Source organism: Cupressus sempervirens, chromosome 1 (assembly GCF_028749045.1).
Source record: "Cupressus sempervirens isolate cs-2001-9-10 chromosome 1, ASM2874904v1, whole genome shotgun sequence".
In the NCBI taxonomy this organism is placed as follows: domain Eukaryota; kingdom Viridiplantae; phylum Streptophyta; class Pinopsida; order Cupressales; family Cupressaceae; genus Cupressus; species Cupressus sempervirens.
Window position 1 is genome coordinate 375,602,439 of NC_143118.1, and position 24,769 is coordinate 375,627,207.

At 36.0% G+C, this 24,769-nt stretch overlaps 1 protein-coding gene and 1 pseudogene across 8 annotated transcripts in view; both read right to left on the reverse strand.

The window, feature by feature from the left end:
- LOC149577808 (cytochrome b-c1 complex subunit 6-1, mitochondrial-like) overlaps positions 1-24,769 on the reverse strand; it is a 117,422-nt gene that overhangs the window by 44,843 nt on the left and 47,810 nt on the right. For 4 of the 8 annotated variants that reach the window (XM_089825927.1, XM_089825942.1, XM_089825918.1 and 1 more), the window contains one exon: positions 2,300-2,429. The exons of the other annotated variants lie outside the window; for them this stretch is intronic. In XM_089825927.1, the coding sequence (XP_089682053.1) occupies positions 2,300-2,424 (125 nt within the window). In that variant the 5' untranslated portion in view covers positions 2,425-2,429. The remainder of the gene's footprint in view (positions 1-2,299; positions 2,430-24,769) is intronic. 8 annotated transcript variants of the gene reach the window in all.
- LOC149577809 (ATP-dependent Clp protease ATP-binding subunit ClpA homolog CD4B, chloroplastic pseudogene) overlaps positions 4,193-24,769 on the reverse strand; it is a 31,353-nt pseudogene continuing 10,776 nt past the window's right edge.

A 24,769-nucleotide genomic window follows, 5' to 3' on the forward strand; every position in this document is an offset into this window, starting at 1 on the left:
CTTTGCCAAGGCAATAGCACTTTGATTGTCACAATGTATAGGTGTAGGTGATTGTTGAAGTAGACCAAAATCATCAAGAAGTCTTCGAATCCACAAAGCTTCTTTAGCTGCATTGGTACAACCTTTGTATTCAGCTTCCGTTGAGCATAGGGAAATAGAGTGTTCCTTTTTGCTTTTCCAAGAAATTGGACCTGAACCAACAAAGAAAACATAACCACAAGTGGATTTCCCATCATTGGGATCTCCACCTAGATCGGAATCAGTATAGCCATGTAAAATGAATTCAGAGTTTGGATCATAACATAAGCCTATATTAATAGTTCCTTTAATATATCTTAAGATGCGTTTAGCAACTTTAAAATGAGTTTGTTGAGGTTTAGACATAAAACGAGACACTAAACCAACACTATAAGCAATATCAGGTCTAGTAAGAGTTAAATAATTTAAACTTCCTACTAATTGTCTATACAAAGTTTCATCAACAAAAGGAGTATTCATATCATTTATTAATTTAGTTCCTAATTCACATGGAATTGAAACATGGTTAGAGTCATTCATCTTAAATTTTTCTAAAAGATCATAAGCATACTTGCTTTGAGAAACAAAGATACCATTAGGAGTTTGAAAAATTTGCATACCTAAGAAGTAATGTAAGATACCTAAGTCGGTCATTTGAAATTTTTGTTTAAGTTGGAATTTAATATCAGAAATCAAAATGTCTAAACTAGAAGTGAGAATTAAATCATCTACATAAACAATAACAATGATAATATCATCGGTAGTATGTTTAATAAACAAATTAGGATCATTTTTGCTTCTAGTAAAACCTTGAGAAATGAAGAAAGAATTAATTTGAGAATACCATTCTCTAGGTGATTGTTTAAGGCCATAAATAGATTTGTTCAATTTGCAAACTAGATTTTCACTACCTTTCTTAACAAATCCAGGAGGTTGAGCCATATAGATTTCTTCATGTAACTCACCATTTAAAAAAGCACTTTTAACATCCATTTGATGAATGGGCCAATTCAGTTTAGATGCTAAAGCAAGAACTAATTTGATAGTAGGCATTTTAGCAACAGGGGCAAAGGTTTCATTATAGTCTAAGCCTTCAATTTGGGAAAAGCCTCTAGCAACTAGTCTAGCTTTAAATTTACTAATTTCATTATTAGTATTCAATTTTGTTTTATATAACCATTTACATGAAACTAGGTTTTTGCCAGGAGGTAATGTGACTAAATCCCAAGTGTGATTAGCAAGTAACGAATCATATTCCTCTTGCATGGCTTTCTGCCAATGAGGTTGAGAGTTAGCTTGATCAAAAGACTTAGGATCGTTAGAATTCATAATAGTAGTCATCAAAGCATAATTACAATAATTAATCCTTCTATGTTTAATTCCACCAGATTTAGAAATATAATCATCAGCTTCATTGATGAGATTTTGAGCCCATTTAGGTTTACGTTTTGTTGTAATGGAATTATCACTAGAGGAAGAATCATGAGTAAGAATGGTATCATTAGTATCTATTTGAGTATCATGAGATGGAGGAGTAGAAATAACCTGTGGTACTTGATTAAAAGAAAGAGTAGGGTTAAGAGAGGGAGGTTGGTCCTCCACTAGCACAATTTTAGTGCCACTGAATTCTTCATCCGTTGTAGTAGAGCAGTCATGAACTCCAGTTTCTGCAATACAGACATCTCTAGCAACTTGAACTTTGTTAGTAGTGGAATCATAAACTCGATAACCCTTAGTGTGTTCATCATAGCCAACAAACATATAAGGAGATGACTTAGCATCTAATTTATGCCTTTTCTGTTTAGGCGTATGGACATAAGCAGTAGAACCAAATATCCGTAAATGATGTAAATTTGGTTTCCTACCAGACCAAGCCTCTTCTGGAGTGATAGCTTTGAGAGCTTTGGTAGGAGTCCGATTAAGAATATAAGTTGCACAAAACATGGCTTCAGCCCAAAATTTATAATGCAAATTCTTAGCATGCAACATGCTTCGAGCCATTTCAACAATGGTCCGATGCTTTCTTTCCGCTACACCATTTTGTTGTGGTGTATAAGGAATAGTAAGCTCGTGCTTAATTCCACATGATTTCAAATAAGAATGAAAAGCATTATTCACATATTCTTTCCCATTATCAGTTCTAAGAATTTTAAGTTTATACCCAGATTGCCTTTCCACATATAACTGAAATTCAATAAATATATCAAGAACTTGATCCTTGCTATGCAAAAAATAGATCCAAGTTCGTCTAGAAAAATCATCAACAAAGGTAAGTGCATACCGAGAACCTTGGATGGAGGTATTCTCCATGGGACCCAAAAGATCACTATGGACAAGATGCAACTTATGAGTTGCTCGCCATGATTTTCCACTTGGAAAGGGCTCCCTATGCATCTTACCACTCATACAACCTGTACAGGTAATCTTGGAAGGAATAATGTTAGGCAAGCCATCAACCATATTATGCTTTTGCATGAAAGTAATATAATCAGAATTTAAATGACCAAGTCTTTCATGCCATATATTGAAATCAATAGAAGTATGTAAAGAATATCGTGAACTAGCAAATTCATGGAATTTAAACAAATTGTCATTATCCATTTTAGCATAAGCAATTACTTCGAGAGTTTGAGGATCTATAATATAACATGTATCTTTGTAGAATTCAACTTTATAGTTCTGACATAGCTGTGAAACAGAAATTAGATTAGTTTTCAAGTCAGGGACATATAGAACATTATGCAATTTACCATTAGGAATAGTAACATCACCTAGTCCTTCAACTTTACAAGTCTGATTATTAGCTAACTGAATAGGAATGTTAGCAATATCAGGTTGTAAGGAATCAAAAATTTCTTTATGAGAGGTGACATGTTGGGATGCACCACTATCAACAATCCACTCTAGAGGTTTACAAAGATTAAAGCTACAAGTAAAAGCTTGACGAGAATTAGAATAAGTTGAATTACCTTTTCTATGGTTTGAGGTTTGATGATTGGTACTATGATTCATAGGTTTTTTATCATTTTGTTTTTTAAAAAAATTATTAACAAGGTGACCATCTTTGCCACAATAAGAACAATGAGGTTTGGGATTGGAATGGTTCCTCTGATTAGGATTACGAGTATTATTAGGGTGATGGGTATTATTATATTTGGGATGAAATTTATTGTTAGTGTTATTTGAATTAGATGGCTTGTAATTATGATTATTAGAACGAGAATTATTAGTTGAATTTCTAGAGACAAATGCATGTTCAGTTGATTTGAGAGTACCAAACTGGATTAGCTTAGCTTCTTCTTGTCTCAATAAAGTTTGGAAAATAACATAAGTTAACTGAGAAGATAAAGTAGGAATAGCAAGTTGTGCATGAATATTGGTTATAAACTGTTGAAACTGTCTTGGAAGACATTTTTTAAGAATAAGATGGATTAAACGAATATCCTCTAATTGAATACCTAAAGCCATAATTTGACTTTTAAGAGAATCAAATTTTAAGAGGAATTCATCCATACCTTTAAAATCTGCATACCTGAGATCTTCGAGTTGATCTTGCAATTGTATTTTGCGATATTCATCGCTACTGTCATACTTGGTCTTGAAGATGGACCACGCATCATGAGCTTTAGAACAGTGAGCAATTAAGACATATAAATCTGGAATAATAGAAATACCAATTAACCCTAAAGCTTCTTCGTTTTTAGCTTTCCAGGTATCTTTCTCATCTTGAGTAGCTGCTGAACCAGGCTCAAGAGAAGGGTCAGTGGCTATTTCAAATAGATGTTTAAAACGAAAAATAAATGAGATATGGGTTTTCCAAGAATGATAATTTGAATAATTAAGTTTGATTTCTGGAATTAATGTTGACATGATTAAAAAAAAATTCTTTCCTTCTTTTTTTTGAAAAAAAATGCCCTTAATTTGAGAATCAAATGATTTGGAAAAAAAAAATTAAAATTAAAATTTTTATGAATTGAACAAAATTGTTTGTTTTTTTTTTTATTTTATATTTTATGTTACTATTATTATTTTTTTTTTTAAGAATATTTGATTTTTTTTTTTAATTATTTTAATTATAATTAATAGTGATAGTGGAATTTAAAAATAATTAAAGTTTAATTAAAATGAAAAAAGAAGGAGGGGGAAACGGATTTAAATCAAAAATTGAGGGAAGCTAGCGGTGGCTGCCGCGTGGCAAGAGAAAGCGGCGGTCGGTGGTCGCCGCGTGTGTGGAGCGGCGAGCCGCGGGCGGTGGTTGCCGCGTGGCGGGAGCGGCCAACGTCGGTGGTCGCCGCGTGTGTGGAGCGGCGAGCCGCGGGCAGTGGTAGGGGGTTTTAAAAACGCAGAGTGCGCGGTAAAGGTGCAGAGGTGGCGGCGGCGGAATGTAACCGTCGGCGAGGATGTTGGCACGGCGGCGCAAATGTTTGCGCGGCGGCGGGATTGTTGGCGCGGCGGCGCGATTTGTTTGCGCGGCGGCGCGATTTGCGCGGCCGAAAATGCTGCAGCGAGCTCGGGCCGAAATATGTAACAGTGCCTTCGGCGGGTGGCTGAGGCACGAGGTGGCGCGGCCGCCTTAAAAAATAAAAGAAGTTTTTTTTTTATTTGTTTTTATATATATAAAAACTTTATACTATATTTTTTGTTGTTTTTTTTTTTTTTTTTTAAAAACAAAAAGAAGTAAAATATTTTTTTTTTTTAAATAGTAAAATATATTATTTTTCCTAAAAATTTTTGATAAATAAAGTGAGAGGAAAAATAAAGAGATAAAAAGCTTCACTATTGTAATATGTTTTGTTTTGGCGGCATGCCGTCCAAAACAAACCAAAAAAAAAAAACTACTAAGAAAACTCTTTGGCGGCAAGCCGTCCAAAGAGGGTTAGAAAAGAATAAGAAGCTTTATAAGAAAACCCTTTGGCGGCAAGCCGTCCAAAGAGGGTTAGTAAAAAAAATGAAGCTTTGCAAGAAAACCCTTTGGCGGCAAGCCTTCCAAAGAGGGTTAGTAAAAAAAAACTTGCATGCACAAGATTAGTTAAAACGAGCTAAGATCACAACACAATCTTCTTCTCTCAATAACGTCTCCAAATAAGGTGTGCTCCAATGAATGGCAACCTTCACCACAAAACTTAAAACAAGGATTAGATAACCAAGCTCTGATACCATGTAAGAAATGAATAATGTTGAGCAAGGAACGAGAAACAATCCAAGTAAGTTAAGTGTGAAACAATGTTACCATGAGATAAGCAACTCCAAGAGCATACACCAAGATGGTTCAACAATGGAGACAAGGATTTATAAGGGGAAAGCAAAGAAAACCCCTTGTGAGTTATTATGAATGAAGGCAAATGCCTAAAGAAGAGAGAGAGAGAATGTTGGAGCAAAGGTAGCTCAATACAATAACATCAAGTGCTTAGAGTGGTGTGTAGTTATGAAGAAGGAAGGAGGAGCATCTCTTATATAGAGATGAGAGAGGAGTTGCATTTGTAACTCCCATTTCTATGAATGCCACATTCATAATAGGTGTGTGCAAAGTGTCACAATCCTCTTAAGGAGGATAAACTAAATAAAGAAATAAACAAGAGTTGTCCTTACATGTGGAATAATGGACAAATAATGACATGTCCTCCACATGTGTACAAGTGGACAAATTACATGTAGGGACCCTTGGAATATCCTAATTAAAATATATCCAAGGAAAGATTAACCTTTCTAACATATCTATATAATATTTTTGTGTAATTTTAAAACTTTGATAGTTGTGTGATTTTGTTTGATCAAGATAGTTCTAATTTCTTTAATAAATGTATGATTTTGATTAGTTTGATTTTATTTAAGATAGTTCTAATTCACTTTAATCATTGTCAGATTTACATTCCATTAAATTAGTTTGATAAAATATTTATGGTTTGAGTTTGGTTTGAAAATTTTCATTAAAGTTTGATCTTAATATTATTAATTTAGTGAGAGGTTTTGTTTTGTTTCTAATAAATTATTTTTCTTGAAAATTTGTTGTGTGTGTAGTTCCAGCAGCTAGGAAGTGACAGTTCCTATCTCTGGAATTGTTTTTTTTGTTGTAGGTTTCCTTCCGCATGTTCTAGGTGCACCCATAAGCACTCATCTCATAACCTGCACCCCTTGATGGATAAGCTTACGCTCCCGGATTGACACCAATAGACCAAGCTGAAATTTATGTTAAGTACTGAATGTTTCATATTCATTTGCCCCAGTCTTGGCCTATCAGCAACCCCAGTCAAGAGAATACTAACATAGATGGTGGCCTGAGCTCACTTAATTATGGCAATATATTATATAGCCGTTTATGCCATGAAAGAATATTAGTATATTTTCACAGCTGTTAGCAAATGATTTATAAATTGATTTCAATTTCCTGTATTACAAAATCAAGTCTCTGCGATAAAAACTTTGAACTATGACTATTATATTGAGGATTGCCCACTTTCTTCTACAGTACAGATATGAATGTGATTTACCAAGTATTAGTAGAAAATTAAATGATTTGTTATTTCCGATTTTCTTATGACAGTTTTGTCTACCCCATTTCTTGATTCAGACCAATTTCCTATTTTATCTTGCAAAAGCTCATTCTACTCCATCATTGTGCTTGTGTATGGAAAATTTGACAATGTTTGGCATGCAATAAAAATACAACTTTGCCAGTATCTATCAATTTGGCACAAGAAACCTCCCCTTGTCTTCAAGATATAGCATATACCCAAGTTCCAAGAAGAAGCCTTGCCAATTAAATCTGCCCAAGAAAATTATTGCTAGCAAAACTGATATATTCATGCCTACAGTTCATGGTTCATATTAATCTTGGATTTAGGTTTAGGATCATAGAATATGTAAGCATACCCAAATGGTTTGACCCATGTTTCTTTATATTTATTCAAATCTAAGTGCAATGTCCCCTTCTGGATTTACCCTAGAATTTGCCCACGGCAATAACTTATTAATGCTATTAGCTAATTGGTAAGAGAAATTGGGATCTGATCTATTACAGATCTGAACCTTTGTTTGTATGTACTTGAACCTCTCTTATGTTCTTTCTTGGAATGATCCTTTCTTCATCTTAAATATCTTCTTAACTTGCTGGAGGGTTGTGACCCTTAGGCAATTCCTTTTCCCATTCCAAGAATCGTGTCTCTTCCACATGCCCTATGTTTACTTTAATGCTATTTTAATTATATCTTAACTTTTTCAGATTACTGCCTTATCTCATATCATTCTTAATTACTCTTTTATGATCGCTGTCGTTGTTATCTAATTAATCCTTTATGATCCCTGTTTTATCTTCAGATCAGGACTGCTGTATTGCCCTCATTGTTCTTTATTCCATAATCATTCTCCTTGAATGTAGATTGCTGTCTTTAAGTAGGGAAGGGCTACTTTTGTCTGTTCAAAAAAAATTGAAGTCTTATAAATCTAGACAATTTTCTGAATCTATTAATCATTTTTTATGACACTAAATACTGTCATTGTAATCATTGTGACTTTATTGGGGTCATGACAGTCTGCCTGTCGCCGATATTGCTTGTCGTGAAGCACTGTAGGTTTCCATGAACTGAATCATGAAGGTCCAGACCAATTGTTGGAGATTTGTAATCCTTATTTAATTTGGTTGATCAAACATTTGCACAGTATCGTGGATATCTGTATTAAGGCAAGGGTGATCTTATAATATATTAAATGAGGATTAGAAGAATGACACACATTTACGACCTTAAATGCAATTCATATTTTTTTGGTTTTGTTGTGAGCTATGCACACCATCGCCCCATGAAACATGGGGACCCCATCTTCTTTCATGCCTTTTAGAAGGTGCTAGTTTAGTTTGTTGTAAGTGTTAGCATTTAGGTAGGTTGGCAACTTTTTCTAAGCTTGAAAGAGAGCACAATGAAGGGTTAGCCTTGGAGAGAAAATTGGTTGAGCAATATTCTGGCCATTAACAAAACCAGACTAAGTGAAATCAGGCTTAGTGGAGTGTGATCAGACTTGGCAATATGTTGATCATTTAGAACGAGATTGCGAAAAAAATAATGGTGGCAATTAATGAATGGTATGACACCTTTGTAAGGAGACCAGCTAAGGTGTAAATTTGAGCCAACTTGAAGATATATAAATCAGATTTGAATAATTAAGTCATGATGAGTTGAAGTATATTATACCTAAGTAGGGGTTAATTTCCAACTTATGTTCTAAATTTGCCTAAGTAACCCTTGATTTCCACTGCACATCGGTTGCACCTGGCCTAAGCCACCCTCGATTTCTAATACACATCAATTTGCATCTTGCTTGAGTCATAATGCACTTTAGTTGCACCTTGCCAAAGTCTCCCTTCATTTACACTGGACATCACTTGCGCCTTGTCTAAGTTGGTGTGATTTTTGCCTTCACACTTCATGCATAGAGAATTTACCTAAGTGGGTATTGGTTTCCAATTGTTGATTGGCAATTTTGCCTCGGTGGTGGTTTCCAATTGTTGATTGGCAATTTTGCCTCAGTGTAAGGTAGTTCCCATTTTCTACATTTTAACCTTTGCCTAAGAGTGGTGATTTCCACTAGGTGATTAATTTTTTAAAAATCAATTTCAAACCAGCTAGCCTTGAGTTTAACAAGAATGCCTGATATTGAGAAACTGTGGAAGATCAACATTGTAATTAAGGTTGGAGTCAAATTCTACTGGGTTGAGTTTCCTATTTATGTTCTAAATTTGCGCAAGTCAGCCTTGATTCCATTGCACACTGGTTGCACCTTGCCTAAGTCACCCTCGATTTCTACAACACATCAATTGCATCTTGCTTGAGTCACCCCCGATTTCCATTCCACACCAGTTGCACCTTGCCTGAGTCTCCCTTGATTTCCACCGCATATCAGTTGCACCTTGCCTAAGTTGGTGTAATTTTTGTGTGAGTCATGAGTGGTTCACACTTCATGCATAGAGATTTTGTCTAAGTGGGTAGTGGTTCCACTTGTTGATTAGCAATTTTGCCTTAGTGGTGGTTTCCACTTCATTCACAATGGTTTTGCCTAAGTGTAAGGTGGTTCCTGTTTTTGACATTTTAACCTTTGCCTAAGAATAGGGTGATTTCCACTTGGTGATTAATGGTTTTGCCTATGTAGATGGTGGTTTCCAGTCCTTGTTTAAAATTTTAACCCAGCTAGCTTTGAGTTTAACAAGAATGCCTGATATTGTGAAATGGTTGGAAGATCAACATTGTAATCAAGGTTGGAGTCAAATTCTAGTGGTTTGAATTTCATGGAAGGGGACATGCAACCAAATTGCAAGGTTTGATTTTAAAAGAGACTATGAATTAATGGAATAAGAAAATGATTGGAAGTGAGGAAAACTTTGGGCCAATCATGAAGTCCTTAAGGCTATTTGACTGACCTTAATTTTGAGTTACCAAGGGCCAATAAAAGGAAACGTATGGGCTAAAGACTTTAATCATGCAGCTCTGTTAAGGAATGTGTAGGCCTGACCATCAAACCTGAGCCTACATTTGATGATGATAAGTCTTAAATCAGGCCTACAATTCAGACGTATAGGTCTTGGTCTTGCATCAGGCCTTGGATTTGGTAAGAAAAACCTATATCAGTAACCTGTGGACCTTAATTCATAGAGTCTGGGCTGGAACTCAACAAATGCAGCCTCAAATCTGGTTGTATATGCAAAGGGGCAGGCCCTCTAACCAAAAGTATGGGCTCTTGACCAATCAGCAAGGCCTTGAAACCTCAAACATGGCCTAAACGTGAAACATATGGCACAAAACACAATAAACCAAAGCCAATTAAAGGAAACATGTGAGTTTGAGTTCAATAAAACCGGCCTTCAGTTCAAACTTATAAGCCCTATAATGCCAAATGTGTGGCCCCTTTAGTCAAGCATGTGGCTTCATAAATGTGGAGTATGGGCCTCAAGTTCGATGCAAGGACTTTGATCAAGTAATGTATGGCCCCATTTCAAATGCAGCCCTATAATGCCAAATGTGTGGCCCCTTTAATCAAGTGTGTGGTCTCATAAATGTGGTGTGTGGGCCTCAAGTTCAATGTAAGGACTTTAATCAGTAATGCATGGCCTCAAATTTGTTAGGCTTTGATCTAAATTTGGGTATATAAGCAACAAGGCAGGCCCTACATCAAAGAATGCTCCCTTAATTCAACATGTGGCTTTAATTTCCAGATTTTGGAGCCTTATGAATAGACATTGGGGCTAAAAATAAGTAAGGCCAGTCCTATATCCAAACATGTGGCTTCCAAGACCCCAAATCTGGCCTCATCACCTAGTATGTGGCCAAAAACAACAACCATGACCCTAAACCTAAGTTTAGATCCAGGTTGCAGCCCTATATCCAAAACGTGTGGCCCAATATTTAATAAACCAAGGGCTAAATCTAAAACGTATAGGCCCACTTCAAACATGTGAGGCCTTGAATGAAACAGCAGGGCCTTACATTAAATACATACCCAAACCATAGAGCATTAAGCCTCAAGCATACGGGCTACAATATCCAAAATGTGAGGCCTTACTTCAAACATGTGGACCTAAATCAGGCCAGAATTCAAATGCCGGGCCTTTAAATTCAAACTTACAGGCCTACATTAGGCCACAAATCTGGTTGAGTGCCTACTGATGGCCATATATATGTCATTTGATTTGGCATCTATTCATAAATGGCAGAAATCTGCAATTAATAATGGAAATGGATTTGCAATCAATAAATGACAGGAAGTTGCAATCTCATTAACAAACGGACCTGCAATTTTATCAAAGACCACGTTGGAGGATTGAAATCGATGAAAGAGCCATAAATTATATGCCAGGGCACTATTATCTGATTGATTCAATTTAATTTCTTAGAGCAAGGTCAACCTGAAGAGGAAAAATCAATTGGGAAGCCAAGCTATATAACTTAATCAAAATCATTCCAAAGCCCTCTTATTGCAAGCATTTGCCAAGCAGTTCAATTAATCGAAGGGCAGATTGAAGACATTTTCTTTTGTCATTTTGGCGAGGGAAGAAAACATAGAAGCTGATAAAGAATCAGTCCTCTTCCATTCTTCATCCAAATTTCGTGCTAGAAGGGACTGTTCACAGCAATTACCAGTGATTAATGCTGACTTGAAATCAAATTAGATCAACCTAGTGCTTCAATTTCCATCTTTAAACAACGATGTTCCAACTAAAAGACAGGGATCTAGACTTGTTTTTAAGACTTTTTAACCTCTAGGCTCTTACCAATCACTAAAAGGCTGTACTGCTCGGGGGCGCATTTTGGGCATTATTTGATCCTTCTCGGAAACAGGGAATGACCAAAAACTCGGAAACCTGTCCCCTGGCTGTCCCATTTAATTAATTCATTAAAGTTTGAGTTTTGATAATTTGTTTTACTTCCACTCTCATGTGAACTCTCAATTTTAATTATTTAACACAAACATTATATGTTAAGGTTTTATAATGCATGCTTTGTCCATGTTTTCATAAGAAAATTTAAATCTCTCTTTCTATTTTAAATTTTCCCTAATTTTTATATAGCTGTCCCACTACCATCCCTTTCCTCGGGGGGGATGAAAACACTTCTCCATCCACCTCTGCCCCCATCCCAGAAACTCGGGTAGCATAGCTAAAAGGCAGGTTACAGTCACACACTTCTTGTAGCAGCAAGGTGAAGCTAAGTTAGAAAGAGTGGTATGATGCTCTGATTTTGGTAATGGTTAAATTTGCAATTATTTCCACGCAATTAGGAACTTAAATCCGCTATTCTACAAGTTTGATTTAGTTTTCTTGGTGTCTATTTTAATACACCAGCAATTAGAAATTTAAGATTTGGTTTACTTGTTGTGACCTTTTCACACCATCACCCCATTGCAAATGGGGACCTCCTTTTTTAGCTCGTAGTTGTTAAGTTCAGCAAATTTTGGCATTGCATTGTGCAATTTAGAGCTTTGAAAGAATGAGGGGTGTTTGAAAAAACAAATGGTCAATCGTGATTTTAAAGTGGGAACATTGAAATTAAGGTCTATCAAGATCAAGTTATAATGGGTTGAACATAAAATCCTAAGTGTATTTAAGTTTTGGCTAGTCAATTAGTCTGAAATTCCATATAAAGGAATATTACATGCATTAGGGCCATAAAATCCTTATATAATTTAATTTTGACATTCAAAAAGGCTAAAATTCGAAGGAAAATCATTTTTCCTTTTAAAAAAATACAACAAATTCAGACTAATTTTCCTTCATATTTTGATCAAAATCCCGACTATAATGAATTTCCCTTCTTATTTTTGGCATTTTCATAAGAGTGTTGGAGGTCAAAACCAAAGCATATCATGAATTTCCAGCACTTTGGATGATCTTGGCTTGAAAATTTTTAGAAAAGTCCAGGCAAGGGGTGATTTTTCCCCCAAGTGCGAGCTTGAAAATTTTCGGAGTCTAGAAATTGTCTAGACCAGGGTCATTTTTCCCTTGGAGGAAGTTTGGAACTCCAAAATTTTCTAAGTCTAGGATTAGAGTGTGGATGTGCATTTTGGATTCATTGAAGATGAGGGAAATGTGGACTAAATCAATTTTCATAGTTACACCACCCTGGAGGACAAGGGGACGGCGGAACGGGGGGACAAGTTTTTGGGACGGGGGGACAGAGGGGACTTTATTTGGGGATGATGGGGGGACGGCGAGGGGACGGTGGTGGGGGATAGGGGCAGGTGTGTATATACTATATATATACATATGGTACTTTAAATGCTAGTTATGAAAACATGTATTGCAATATAAGATATAAAGATGTAAAAGAGTAAATACTTGAACATTGGATGGAATTGGAACATCGAACATTGAACATAAATAGTTGAATCAGCAATTAGTCAACATTGGGACATCCCCCATCCTTGGTGGAGGTGGCAAAATCTGGTGGCACCATTGGGGATTGGGGGACGGAGTCCCCAAGTCCCCGGTGCGTTCAAGTCTCGGGGACGTGGGGCAAAAAGGTGGGGGGGGGGGGAGGACGCGTCTCCATGTTACTATGCAATTTTTGTGGGGAATCCATACATGGGTCGTTTTTCCTATTATGGCCTATTTTATTATTAAATAAAGTAAATAAAAGAAATTAATAAAGTAAAGTAAGAAGACTCTAGAAGGGTATCAAACTTTTATCCCACATTGCTTGTGGGGGGTAAATCAAAATGCTAAATCCCCTTAAAAGGCCATCAACTTGGAGAAAAAATCATAAGGATTTATAAAGACAAAGGCTAAGTTAGCTGAAAAGTCTGGAGCAAGAGAGCTGGAGAAGACATCAATCCAACTTAGGGTGGCTGTAAGCGGATGGTAGAGAATCTCTAAGACATGGGAGGGAGACTGATATCCCCATGACTGAAGACTGATTTGAGGCTAAAAGAAGACAATTTTCCTGTGACATTGGAGGTACCAAGGGGCTGCGTTGGAGTGTTGTAGCCCCAGATATGCAGACTGCCTGGAAATGGGTGATTTTTTTTAGAATCAATAAAGTCCATTCAAAGCCAAACTTGTTGGACTTGTTTAGGGATCACTTCCCAGTCATTTTGCATCATTTTGCAGCCATTAAAGAGCCCAAAATAAGGTGATTTCAGACCCAAATTTGAAGACCTTCATAACGGTCGATTTTTTTGAAAAATCATAGATGTTCTAGTTCATAGAGAAGATAGCCGCAAGTGAAGTAATGATTAATCGGGCCACGATAATAAGTGACTACATAGATGCACAATTAAGGGAAGGAAAACAAAGCAATTCTACATGGGTTCTTACATAGTCTACCTATTGGCAAGGAAAATAAGGTATCCAGGCCTTATATGTTGAGGCGAGGTTAGGAATGGAAAAGGTCAATTCAACATCTATGACTGCTACCCTGAGTTACAGTTACATGGCGGAGCGAGTTATAGGAGGTTAAATGATATCTTTAGTATGAACATCACTCGTGCCCTCCAGGGGGAAACACATTGGAGATTATCTAAGGAGGCAACTGAATTGATTCAGCAATATGGAAATGGATATACCCAATTACCTACCTTCACTCGTATAAGGATCTAGGGAATTTCCTCCAAACCATATAGGCACCCCAAGTACCCTCCCAACAAAATAGTCTCGTTGGAGGGTAAGGCAACTTTCAGAGTTCAATCTTACGCAAAAAGAAAGGCGCAAACAAGGGGTCTTACCCTTCATTACAAGCAGCAGGAACAAAACGTGCAAAGCTACAATTTTATCAATTGGAAACATATCGTGCAAGGAAGGATATTGATGCATTCCAAAAGATCCAAACCCACAAAGGATTAACATAAAAGCACAAGGTAGACATAGAGGATTATTGGATGAATCTTATGGACGAAGAGGCCATGAGGAGGAAGAGGTAGTCTAGAATGTCAGTTGATTTCATAAGGAAATGTGTGGTTTTCCCCATTCCAGATCAAGTTAGAGACGATGAGAACATACTCAATCCTAGATATGAATATGAGAAGAGCAAAGCAATTGAGCCACCTGATCGGTCACAAAGCGATGAACCCTTGGATCTGAGGATCTTCATGAACGAAGTAATTAATCAAATAAGGGCACGAGTAGGCAAGAAAAAGTTCCTCCTACTGAAGATATTGACGCATTTTTTAGCATAATTGGGAAAGCAAGGGAACCTGAACCTGCAAAGAAGATTCATAGGATCATCAGGGATGAAACAAGGTTTCACACCATGCATTTGGTTGTTCCTATAGGAGACAAGAATGGGTATGAGATCACTCCTAGGGATAACCGTACCTCCTTATTCAATGTTGGACCAAAAACTAAAGAGCAGGAGTTTGAGCAATTGCGAGGCAATGCAAATGCTATAGAAGAAAGAGTATGTAAACTGACAAAAGAAAATAATGAGTTGGTGAAAAAAAAATGACACTGAAAAAAATCATAATCAAATATGTGAATATAGCAAGGCATGGGGATTCAACACTTCTCCCATATGTTCCCGCTTTCCAAGGTTCTTGTTGTGCATAGAACATAGTAAAGAAATGGGCAGGAGATATTAGAGGGCAAGCAGAAGATTTTCTCACAAGGATGGTTCAAGCACATGGACAAACCATAATTATAGAAAAGATCTGAGGATTAGAAGAGATATGGAAGGAATTTGAGCCCATCAAACAGAAGGTCACTCCTCATCTCAAGGCATTAAGAGTTATTCCCGCACTAACCCTAATGCAGGAGGGAGTCATTGATAGGGGGAGCATCTATGACTTTGGCTATTGGTACCTCTCATTGCCTACCAAGAAGACTACATATGAGCATGCTTGCGTACAATGTGGTGACATTGAAGATCCTATCATGGTGATACATTCAAAGGTCCTTATTGCAATCTTGATTTTGCTGCTGCTAGTGAGTTAGATTCGGAATATTTAGTGGAGAGGTTGGAATCACTTTATTTCATAGGCATGGATTCTCTTGAGGAGAGTCGCTTGAATGGCTTCCTCTCACTCTTGCTCCTATTAATGATCTACAGTGGCATTCTTCAGATTGGGATGACACACTAGACACATACATGGAGCAGTTAGAGGTTATGGAGATGCAACATGGAAAACTTCATAGTATTGACATGGAGAAACTTAGTAAAAATTTTCTTAAGTTCATTGATTCTGCTAGAAGGAAGGAGTCTACATCTTGGATGATGACTTGTATGATGACTAGGCGACTTCCATGCTTCTTATTGGTCCTCAAGCCTCTACATTTTTTCATTGGCATATTTTGTGGTGCTTTATTTCTATTGGCTACTTTTGGTTGCCCTAATTAGGGTTTGTAATAGATAAATCTAGGTTCTTTGTTTTAAATCAATCTTGGCCATTCATTGTAATTAGGGCTCCTATATAAACCCCCACCCCCTCTCATTTGTAGAGGTTGTTGGAGAATTGTTGCTAATATGATGTCAGATTCACTCTACCTTTTTTTTGTCTTGCATGGTGAATTGTTGTGATCGAGTTTGCATTATTGCAAGGTTTTCTACATCTGTCATTTAGAATAGATTTTCATTTCAAGTTGCTAGAGTAGATTTTTCTTTTGAGTAGTTCAACTTATGTGGATGAAAGGAATTGTGGATATTCGCTTGTTAAACTCAAACAATTGATGAAAGGACTTGTGGATGCTCACTTGTTATACTGGAACAAATCTAGGCCACTAACTTCTTACAGATTGTAAGAATTACCTTGTGTAGTAAGTCAATGATCAAATTCCATAACTTCGACTATTATGGAATCTTTAGTTTGCATTCACTTGATGGGACTAAAGATGAAATATTGATTTGAAAATCTTTAGTATCTACCATAGAAGTCAGCACTAGGTGGATGCACTCGCTGGCAAGATTACACCTAGTAGAGTCCAAGTCCATCAATATTTCCTTGTATTCATTAGTATAGAAATAGTAGTAGAAATTAAAGTCTAAGTTAGGATCTAAGAGTTGAAAACCAAAGCATAATTTCATTGCAAACATATAGCCAAATCATTAGAGTCAAGTTGAAAAGTCTTGAGTGAACTAGCATAAGTCCCCTCGATGATCCAACAAATCACATCATTTCCACTGAGCGAGTATCCAAGGTTAAAGAACCTTGAAGTCACCTTGTGATCTTACTTTACAGGCTTAGCACAAGAAGTGACTTTGTATCAAGCGAGAATTAAATATTTGATGTTTCACTTTGAAACATCAAGTGTTTGATTCTAAATGTTGTAGTGGACTAGAACTCACATCAACAATACTATGTTGTCACTATAATAAGATCTAACTAGAATTTTGCCTAGCAAATTAGTCATCATAAGTCAAATTAGTAAAGAGATATCAAAGGGACTTAGGTTGTTTATTCAGTGGATACCAAATCTTTCAAACTCTACAAAATACTTCCAACCAAATAAACTGTAAAGAGATAAAAGGTATCTAACTCCAAGAAAGTAAAACAATGTTGATGTCGGGGGAGCCTCTAACCAATCTTTACTTCAACATATCAACTAGGCATAGGAGGGTGTTATCTTCTATAGATGCGGGAATGATTTTTGCATTGTCAATGCTCATCAAAATGCCCCATGAAGGCACAATCTAAATGAACATTTCCAATAGAAAATACTTGCAATTTAGGTCCAACCTAACCTTGTACTACTATTCACAATCACTAAGTACCAAAAGGAATAGACACTAGCATTAATCATCATTTAACAATATCTTTCATTTATCTACTTCTACTTCTACTTAACATGAAATGAAATCTAATACATGTGAGGAATTGAAGAAACAATGCAACACTTCAAAGCAACATTAAGTAATCCACCATGAACACCAATAAAGAATCATCAAGTACTTTGATAGCATTATGGCAGCAATTTCAACAAGTTTCTCCTTTAGCTACCCTGATCTAATCTCCTCTCTAATGAATCTACAATCTAACCCCTTATAAATTAGAAGGTCTTCACGTTTTATAGTTGTAAAGGCCAAGATCAATTTAAGATCAAGGGCCAAGATTTGTCCCTACAAACCCTAATTAAGGTTGCCACACTATCAACCAATTATAGACAATGCTTCTAAGAGCCAATGATAAAATTGTACATTTGGCATAATATGATTGGGGGTGCTTGAACATGTGTAACTGGAATTTTCTGATTGGCAGAAGAGAAGTGGGCATCACCTCAACATTATTATCTTATAAACTTGATCAATCTGTTGGAGATGAGAAAATATCTCTTGATACTCGACATTATGAAGCCTTCATTGTCATGGAATATTCTCAAATTGCTTCATCTTCTCAAATTTTCTTCATCCTTGCTCTTGGAAAAAAAAAATCAATGATTTGAACTTGATTGTATTTGCAAACTTGAGATTCTTGAAGTGATGCCCTTCATGTACTTGGAACCTTCAAAAAGAACTTGGATCTCTGAAGGAAATTCAAGTTGGTGATAATCTTCTCTAATTTTTCTTCTTCATTGTTCTTTGATTTTCTTTAACTCCATCTTGATCTTGACTTGAATTTGCACTTCAATAATCTAATTTTTTGCATTTCCTTCTCATTTGAAGTCCTCGAGCTTGGGCTTGTAGCATCCATTTGTCCTCTTCTTGCTCAAAGTCTCGAGTGATTTACCTTGCAAAATAAAGCTAAGATTTCATTAAGCTCACAAAATTGATAAGAATAAACAAAATGAATGAAATCTTAAAGCTTGCATGTGTCTATTTTCAATTTTGCTTCTACTAAAACAGATTTGATTTGATCAAAAATTCCCATCAAAACAAGGAGGCAAAATACATTTTGATCATGGGTTCACTACCCAGATTTCTTCCTTTCAGCACCTTATCTCTGACATTATGGGAAAATCAGCGATGTTCTCATTTCAAACCTTTCTCCAAAATAATTTTCCAAGACTTAAAATTGCTGCCACAGAGATGTTAGCAATTTGGATCAGACTGTAGATAGAGGTATGATCTCTTTTCAATCTGGTATGATTCTTTCTTTGCAGAATTATATAAACAGATCTGTATGTATATTTTATTGTTTGTCTATATATATATATATATATATATATATATATATATATATATATATATATATAGTGTTGCTTGTAATGGCACTCGATGTTTATTTTATGTGTTTTCCCAGAACCGATTTAGATCAATATATATAATTCTATGAGGCCCCTATAATGTATGACTCTGCCATTTCATAACAGCCCAATCAGTATTATTAACAAATATATGTGATCGGCTTGGATGCCGATAACAAAAATGGAAACACATATACACGAATCATATGGTATCGACTTCTAAAACAATCAATCATTAAGAGTTAATTAGATCGATATTCAGAGTTTAATATGATTTGGTTGATCTCATCATCAATGATATTATTATATAGTTAATATTTATTGGATTAATGAGAACACACACACACACACACATATATATATATGTCATTCCAATAAACATTAATTGTTATTAATATCCATAGCAGTAGTGCATAGAAAGGATAGATATCAAATGCATGAGTGCAATAGATAAGTAAGGTTAATCTTACTTCTTTTATGGGTCCTAAGGAGGATGTAGTTTAGGAAAAAACATTAAGGGGATGGTGGAAATGTAACTTTGATGGGATCTCGAAACGTAACCCTGGACCCTCAGGAGCAGGTTTTATAATTAGAGATGCAGTGGAGAACTTAATTGCTCTAGGAGGGAAAATATTACAAGATGGAACAAACAATGTGGCTGAAGCAAAAGCAACCTTATTAACCATCAGAGAATCTAAGAAACTGAAGTGAATAAGCTTCATATGGAAGGGGACTCTCTAATCATCATCAATGCAATAATTAAAGGTTCACTTGATGCTCGGTATCTACAAAACTATATCCTAAATATTAGACAAGAACTTTCCAATCAGAGGAATTCAAGGTCACACACATCAGAAGAATGGGAAATCAGGAAGTTGACCAAATGTTGAACTGGACTCTAACTTTGGACGTTAATGAAGTGGTGGTAAAAATATTTGCAGAGTTAGTTTTACCAGCAGGAGATGGCCTGACATGAAATCACTGATTGGGAAATGTTCAACTTTACATGGAACCTTCAGTTTGAGTTGGAATGTAAGAGTTTCCGAACTGGACTGTCTTTAAAGTTGGGCAACCAGGATTCATAAGTTTTAAACATTAATCATATATTAGAAGGCGAGAGATTAATGATTCTTCAATAAAATGCATGCTTTGAAGGGAGGAAAGCAAGGTTGCACGGGTACGTGGGTATGGGTACGGGAACGGGTACGGGTACGCATATTTTTCAAAATAGGGGACGGGGGTACGTGTGTATGCCTATTTTTTCTATATAATTAATATTTTATAGAAAATATAAAAATCAAAATATATGTCATGAGTCATGACATTGAGCATTCAAAACAAGAAATTTGAAATATATATATATGCTATTGCTGAATGTTTAATGTTTAATGTTTAAAATATTTTTCATAATAGGGGACGGAGGTACTTGGGTATGTCAAACTTATTTAAAAATTATACTTTTATATTTATAAAACATCTGAAATTATGAGTCATGACAATGGTTTTTCAAAACAAGAACAGTGATAAAGTTTGCAAATGTAATGTATTGTTTTCAGTTTCAGATTTGCTATATGTTTGAAATAATAATACATGATAAATGCTTAGATGCATAACAAAGAAGGCAGACTTTAAACATGAACAAGAGGATCCTAAATCATATAACAATGACATATTGCAAATGATAAACTTATGACTTGAACAGTGATAAAGTTTATTGTTAATGAGTATCAAAGTTTCAAACTGATTTGGTATTGAATTACGTTTGATAAACAACAAGGTAAGACAAAAATAAAAAACCAAAAAAAAAATCAGAATCTTAATCAAGGTCCTTAGCTATGATGCTCTCCACCGAGTACCCGGTACGTGGGATACGTGTACCTGGTACTTGGGTACTTGGGTACTCGGTGGGTACGAGTACCAGGGGTGTGGGTATGAGTACCTATGCAACCTTGGAGGAAAGAGTACGAGTTTCAATTTTGTTATGTGTGCCTCATTAAATAAGGTGCGGGTGGTTCATTATGGCATATTAAAGTACAGCGGCTTGATAGCTTTTCATTGCAAGCTGTGAAGAACTAAAGCACACAAGGTAGTGATGTCTCTGCATTAAAAAAACAGAATGGAATCCTCATTTTCACTAACCTATGGAAATCAACAAAATCAATTATATGAGCAAGCAAAACAACAAAGATGGGATCAGCTATTTGAAATTAAACATGAAAACCTTCAGAAGGTGATTGAACTACTGCTAGGTAAGATTTTTTTTCAAAGTGAAAAATCGTTATAGGACAGACAGAGACATTTATTCCATGATCATGGCGTGGCAATTGCAGCTGGGAGAATCAAAACCCAGAGTAAGGTTTGTTATGAAAAGACTGGTGCCGGAGAAATCTAGGGGGGAATGGAGGGAATCTTACATTTCTCCACTCCAAAGGTGGGTGTGTTACTGCAGGAGAATTGACACAGGGATTGAGAGAATTGAGGGTACAATGCTCACTCCTTTTGTGTGGTGATTCCCAAAGCACCAATGCCATGAAAGGTTTAAACAAGCAAGAGTGGGATGGTACCTATTCAAACTGCTAATTATGGCGGATGTTTATGATGAGGACATCAGAAAATTGAAAGCGTTGGTAAATTGGAGTCCGGCAAATAAGACTGGTTTGGTACTGAGCATGCTAAATAAGGAACAAAACACTTGCACTCAAAGGCAGGAGGATTCATGACCTGAGCGGAGGGTTAATGAAGCAATGGATGAAAGAATTTGTGGAATAAAGTTGCGTGCCCTTAAAGAAGGAAGGTAACTGTGGGTTGCATGCTCTGTTTCTCTAAAATGAACTTTTCTCAACAAAACTAGTAAAGATGTGTCAAAGATTTGGGTGGACTTCAACATTTTGGGAAATCCTCTTGTTTTTGTTGGTGAGGAAAGTTAAATTTTGGTTGAAAATACTTTGGCTTTTGAAGATAACCAATGGACTTGATAAAGGGCTTGTGAGTCTGGTGTTTATGGGTTTTGACTATTGGTGGTCGTGGCTGGCATGCGACAGTGCGGTTTTTTGTTTGTGGTATCTTAGTTTTTTTCCAAAGGTATTTTAGCTTTGCAATTGTGGTTGGGGTTCTTTGACTTCTGCCATAGAAGGGTTGTATAAATGAATTTTGAATGGATGTGAATCGAGTGTTGTATCTAGTACAGAGCAAAGCATGCTGCGATGGAAGCCACTTCTTTTGAGTAGCAAGAATGTGGATGGTTGCAGTTGTTGAATGATTGTGGTGTCTCTGCTTTCCAGAGTGTTCCACTTCAATGTGAGTTCAATGCGCACGAGGTTGCTATTGGAGTTTCTTTTTTTTGATTAGTTGGTTGTTACTTGATGCATGAAGTTCATTATTGGAATGTAAAGTTAGGGTCTGGAAAATTATGGAATATAATCTTGAAAATATATCCTTGTGAATTGTGATCCGAGGTGCAACAATTTATGTTACTTCCTTATTATAAATAAAATCAAAACTATTAACAAGAAAAAAATAGATCATTAACAATTTGATTTTATTGATTGGGCTTCTCTGACCGAAGCTATAAATCAATAACACTCCCTCTTAGCTAGGGAGGATTGTTTCTATCCAGATAAGCAGTAGCTTATACTCATGTACTGTGAAATAAGAATATCATCTCAGCAATATATTCAAGGACATCAACATAACATCCATATAATTAATATTACCTCGTAATACGATATCACCAGGAGTATGGTATGAACCTGAATACCAACCTAGATGGTATTCACCATACTCATATCTTTTCCAATATGTGCACTAGCATCATGATGCCTATCAAAGAAAGCATCTGTTCATGGCATATCTAGGGATGCTACATCTCATAACATCCACCATGACATATCTCGGTAATACATGTTATAGTTGCCCACTACTCAGAATATATTATGCAAGAGATATGAACTATCATGATATATGCACAAATATCAGCCATATGATAGAAGGTTAAGCTATTGTTAAAGTCATCACTTTACAATATTACCCACAAATAAACACTGATAAAATATAATCACCTTTCATAATGTTTCTACAGGATCATGTAATAACACACATGACAAAAGAGTTTATATATATATAAAACATTTTTTTATTTTTTGTCCAATAGATTTATTGAGACTCAACCTCAAATAAAATTTACAATTTTACCATACCAAGCTTACCTCTAAAGTGATCCACTTTTATCTTAGAGAGAGGTTTGGTTAAAATATCTATGGTTTGTTCGTTGGTGCTAATTTGTATCTCAGTTGTATGACATTTCTCTCCACCATGTCTCTAATATAATGGTAGGGAAACTCAATGTGCTTGGATATATCATGAAATACAGGGTTCACAGAAAGCTTTATACAACTCTGGTTATCACATTGTATAATTGTGGAATCCATGGTTTGTCCGAACAACCCCGCCAATAGTTTTCTCAACCACACGGCTTCCAGAGCTCCCATGGATGTTGCAATGTACTCCGCTTTGGTAGAGCTTTGTGTGACTGGGGATTGTTTTCTACTAAACCAAAAGATCATGGTTGATCCCAAGCTAAAACAACATCTAGAGGTACTTTTGCAATTAACAACACTTCCAGCCCAGTCTAAGTCTGAACATCCATGTAGACTTAGATCTACATTATCATATTTAAGTCCATATACAATAGTTCCTTGCAGGTATCTCATAATATGTTTTGCTGCAACAAGGTGTATTTTTCTAGGTTCACACTTGAACTGGCTGAGTGCATTTGATGCATAGCAAATGTCTGGTCTGGTGTTTACCAAATACATCAAGGATTCAATTATTTGTCAATAGAGAGTAGGATCGGCAAGTTCTGATTCTAAGGTTGCTTCTTTTAGCTATTGTAAATTTGTCTCCATGGATGTAGTCATAGGCTTGCAATCCATCACTCTAAATCTGTTTAAAATATCAATAGTATATTTACCTTGATTTACGATAATAAAATTATCTTCCTGTCATACTTCTAAGCCAAGAAAATAGTGTAGGGTACCCAAATCCTTCATGTCAAATTCGGAAGCAATTTCTTATTTATATTTGGTGTAAGATTATCTTCTCATGTGATTAGTAAATCGTCAACGTAAAGAATGAGAATTAATATAACACAATTTACTACCTTGAAGTAGAGATTAGGATTTGCATCAGTTTTGGACAATCCTAATTTGCAGAGGTAATTGCCTACTCTCTCATACCAAGCCTGAGGCTTGTTTGAGACCATACAGTGCCTTCTTCAATTTGCAAACATGAGAACCACTATTATGAACAATAAATCCTTTTGGTTGTACTAAGTATATTTTCTCTTCTATGATGTCATTGAGAAATACACTCTTTACAACCATCTACTAAATTTTCCACCCTTTTGATGCAACAATAGCAATTGCTACCTTGATTGAAGTGTAACGAGCACCTGGGGCAAATGTCTCTTCATAATCAATTCCTTCCTTTTGTGAGAACCCTCTAGAGAAAAATCTTGCCTTATGCTTTTCAATACTTCCATCAGTTGCATGCTTGATTTTAAAGAGCCATTTGGATGAGTCAACTGATTTCCCTTTAGGTCTAGGTACGATGTCCCAAACATCAATCTTTAGAACAGATTGATATTCTTCTATCATGGCATCCTTCCAAACTTGATGTTGTAGTGCTTCCTCAACATTAGAAGGTTCAAACTTAATATGTTCACTCATAAGAGCAACATAGTTTGAGTAGCCTCTTGGTTTCTTGCTTTCTCTGAAGGTACCCTGAGCTACATGGTTTTCTACTTATTCAATTATTTTCCTTGTCCAGAGAGGCCTTTTTTGTATAATAGTAGTATTACTAGGTTCAGGAAGAGGGTTCAAAGGTTCGTCATCTTCAACAAGCATCTTCCTCTAAAGCTTAGGACCAAGATCTTCTTCTATATTTTGTGGAGACTAGTCATCTGTTTCACTAATGTCTTTGGATCTTTTCAATGCAATATATTCTTCAAAAATTACATCTTTGTTAAGCTCAATTAATATCTGATCAGGGATGTATATTTTGTAGCCTTTGGATGATTCACTATATCGGACAAATATCTCTTTCTTCTCTGATGGTTCTAGTTTGGATCTTTTCTCTTTAGGAATGTAAATATAGACTAGACAA